General features: G+C 50.4%; 1 protein-coding gene across 1 annotated transcript in view; it reads right to left on the bottom strand.

Moving 5' to 3' along the window:
- Positions 1-2,711, bottom strand: part of TCP10L (t-complex 10-like) — a 15,141-nt gene that overhangs the window by 6,040 nt on the left and 6,390 nt on the right. The window contains exon 3 of the mRNA XM_011989045.1: positions 2,446-2,661. Coding sequence (XP_011844435.1) covers positions 2,446-2,661 — 216 coding nt within the window. The remainder of the gene's footprint in view (positions 1-2,445; positions 2,662-2,711) is intronic.

Genomic DNA, 2,711 nt, shown 5'->3' with positions numbered 1-2,711 from the left:
CGTTCCGTGGGTGCTCACGCCTCAGCCTTTTAGATATTCAGTCCCTAAAACTGCAACTACACACAGCTACACCTACGCATATTTAAAGTGTGGGATTCACATATCCCATCCTCTTTCTTCAGATCAGGTGTGCTCTTGTGAGCGTAGGTCCTGTTCTTATGAAGAGCTCCATGGTGACCAGTACAGTGCACAGAATGGAAAAATATTTGGAAATTCACCAAGCTCTGATCTCGAAATAAGAGAATGATCAAAAACTGTAGGGCATGTGCAGACTGAGTAAGACTTCATTGACTCTTGGGGTAATTGTCATGGTTACATTTCTCCCAACATACAATGACCCAAATGGGGCAGTAGATACTAATTTTTAGGAACTGGCATACAATATATGCAGGGAAAAGTCCCTGTGGGTCTTCTTGGGTTTCCCCACAGAAGGTGGATAATCCTGGCCAGTATTTGTGGCAATGTCCCCCTCTCTTCCTCTGATGGAGGAACAGCCTGCCCAGCTTCTGCTCGTCCTTCCACAGAAGGACTGCGCGCTTTGCTGTGCTGAGAGGCTAAACCCACTTTCTTTCTGAGGCAACAGAAGCCATCTCCATGGGAACAAAGCTCTCGCAGAGCTCCCAAAGAGTGGGAATAACTTCCAAGATTTCCCGTCATTTCTTGTAGAGGAACTTGTGGCTGTTCTCGCTGTGCTTGGAGAACAGAACACAAAGCAGGCTCCTCTGGAATATATTCAGTGGGTGCGTGTGTGTGTGTGTGTGTGTGTGTGTGTGTGTTGTAATCACTGTGCTGTATCGGAAATATTCTAAGTTCTGGAAGTACCGATTTAAAAGTTCACACAAGAAGTGCAGCTAGGAAATGTTAGTACTTTTCTTAATCCACTAAGAAATATCCCCACTTACATTTGGAGGGTGTTCGCGTGGTTCCATGTGTTGTTACCTGTACGTATAATTTTAATGATTCAAGTTGCTTAGACCCATGTGCGAGAAACAGGATCCAGACAAGGCAGTGGTAACACTGGCCACATTCACACTCTCTTAGGCTGGTTCTTTGAGCCATGTGATCAAACATGAAAGCTCAGTGTTCTGTAAAGGCAGGCTGGTGCTGGGAAGCACCGACTACTTCAGCATGAGAATGCTGGTTCTCCGTTTGGGATAGAGCAGGGTAGTGATACAGGATGGGGGCAGGAAAGTCCTGGGTAGAGAAGGACGGGTCCCTGGCTAGGGCTCCACCCCTAGGCCTGTGCCCACGGACCCAGGCATTTCTGCTTTCGGGCCCAAATGTTGCCTTTCCCAAGACCACCCTGGCCTGCCACACTCCCATCCTATGCCTATAAAAACCCCGAGACCCTAGCAGGCAGAGACACAAGTGGCTGGTTGTCGAGAAGAACACACCGGCCGAAGAGCACACCAGCAGACACAGCAGACACCAACAGGGCGTTGACTGGTGGAATGACACAGCGTTTGCTCGGGGTGGTGGGAGGAGAGCCCAGCCGCTGGGCAGCCCAACCCCAAGGGGAAAACCGCCTTCCCACTCCATCTCCCTTCTGGCTCCCCCATCTGCTGAGAGCTATCACCACTCAATAAAAAACCTTGCACCCATCCTCCAAGCCTACATGTGATCTGATTTTTCAGGTACACCAAGGCAAGAACCCAGGACACAGAAGCCCTCTGTCCATGTGATAAGCCAGAGGGTCTAATTGAGCCGATAAACACAAACTGCCTACAGACGGCTAAACCAAAGAGCACCCGCCCTGTAACACACACCCACTGGCGCTTCAGCTGGAAACTTTCACCCCTAGACACCGCCTTGGGGTCAGAGCCCCACAGCCTGCCGGTCTGTATGTTCCCCTAGAGGTTTGAGCAGTGGAGAACCAAAGAAGCGAGCCACACCCCCATCGCACACCCTGTGAGGGGGACAAGGGAACTTTTCCCGTTTCAACAGGTCTCTATTGCATTCTACACAGCTGCCCTAGAGGATGAAAAGAAGGACACCAGGCTACTGAGTTGGCTCTGCAGTCACCCTGGGTTCAAATCCCAGCTCCATGTTCTCCAGCCCGGGGCCACGATGGAGTTAGTTTTAGTATCCATTTCGTAGGGTCGTCATAGAGAGTAAGACCATACAGCTCTGTATCTAGCCCATGTAAAGTCCACAGGAAGGGTTTGCTGCTGTTGTCCGGAGATGTCTTAGAATTCTAGACTTGAGACACACAGCCCGGGGGCGGCAATGCTTCTGTCTGCTGGAGTGCCAGGGGAGACGCCTGATGTATCCAATTCTTATTAATCATTACTTACGGGAAATGAAGCTGATTGGAAGTGAGCAACCCCGCCCACCACCCGGAGCGTGAGCGATACCACGTCACTCAGCAATAAAGCCCACATCTTTACGGGGACGCTATTTTCACATAATGCAAATGGTACAAAAACATAAATGCACTTTTGGTACCGGAGCGCGTGATTCTTGCCCCGCATGTGGGGACGCTGCAGATTTCTGCCTGGCTTCCCACTGCCGCAGCTGCAGAGATCTCAGCTTTTCTTGGAGCTCCACGTTCTGCTTCCTCAAAGCATCTATACGACTCCGGAGTTTTGCATGAACATCAGCCCACAGAGTCTTCTGTCTCCCGAGCTCTTGGTGGAGTCTGATGACCTGCTGCTGTAATGGCTGTTATTGGGAAGAGAACACCAGAAAAACCTCTCAGACGTCACAATGGG

This window comes from Mandrillus leucophaeus, unplaced genomic scaffold, assembly GCF_000951045.1.
Source record: "Mandrillus leucophaeus isolate KB7577 unplaced genomic scaffold, Mleu.le_1.0 Scaffold345, whole genome shotgun sequence".
Lineage (NCBI taxonomy): Eukaryota > Metazoa > Chordata > Mammalia > Primates > Cercopithecidae > Mandrillus > Mandrillus leucophaeus.
The sequence above is the reverse complement of the archived record's forward strand: the minus strand, read 5'-3'. Positions and strand labels throughout refer to the sequence as shown.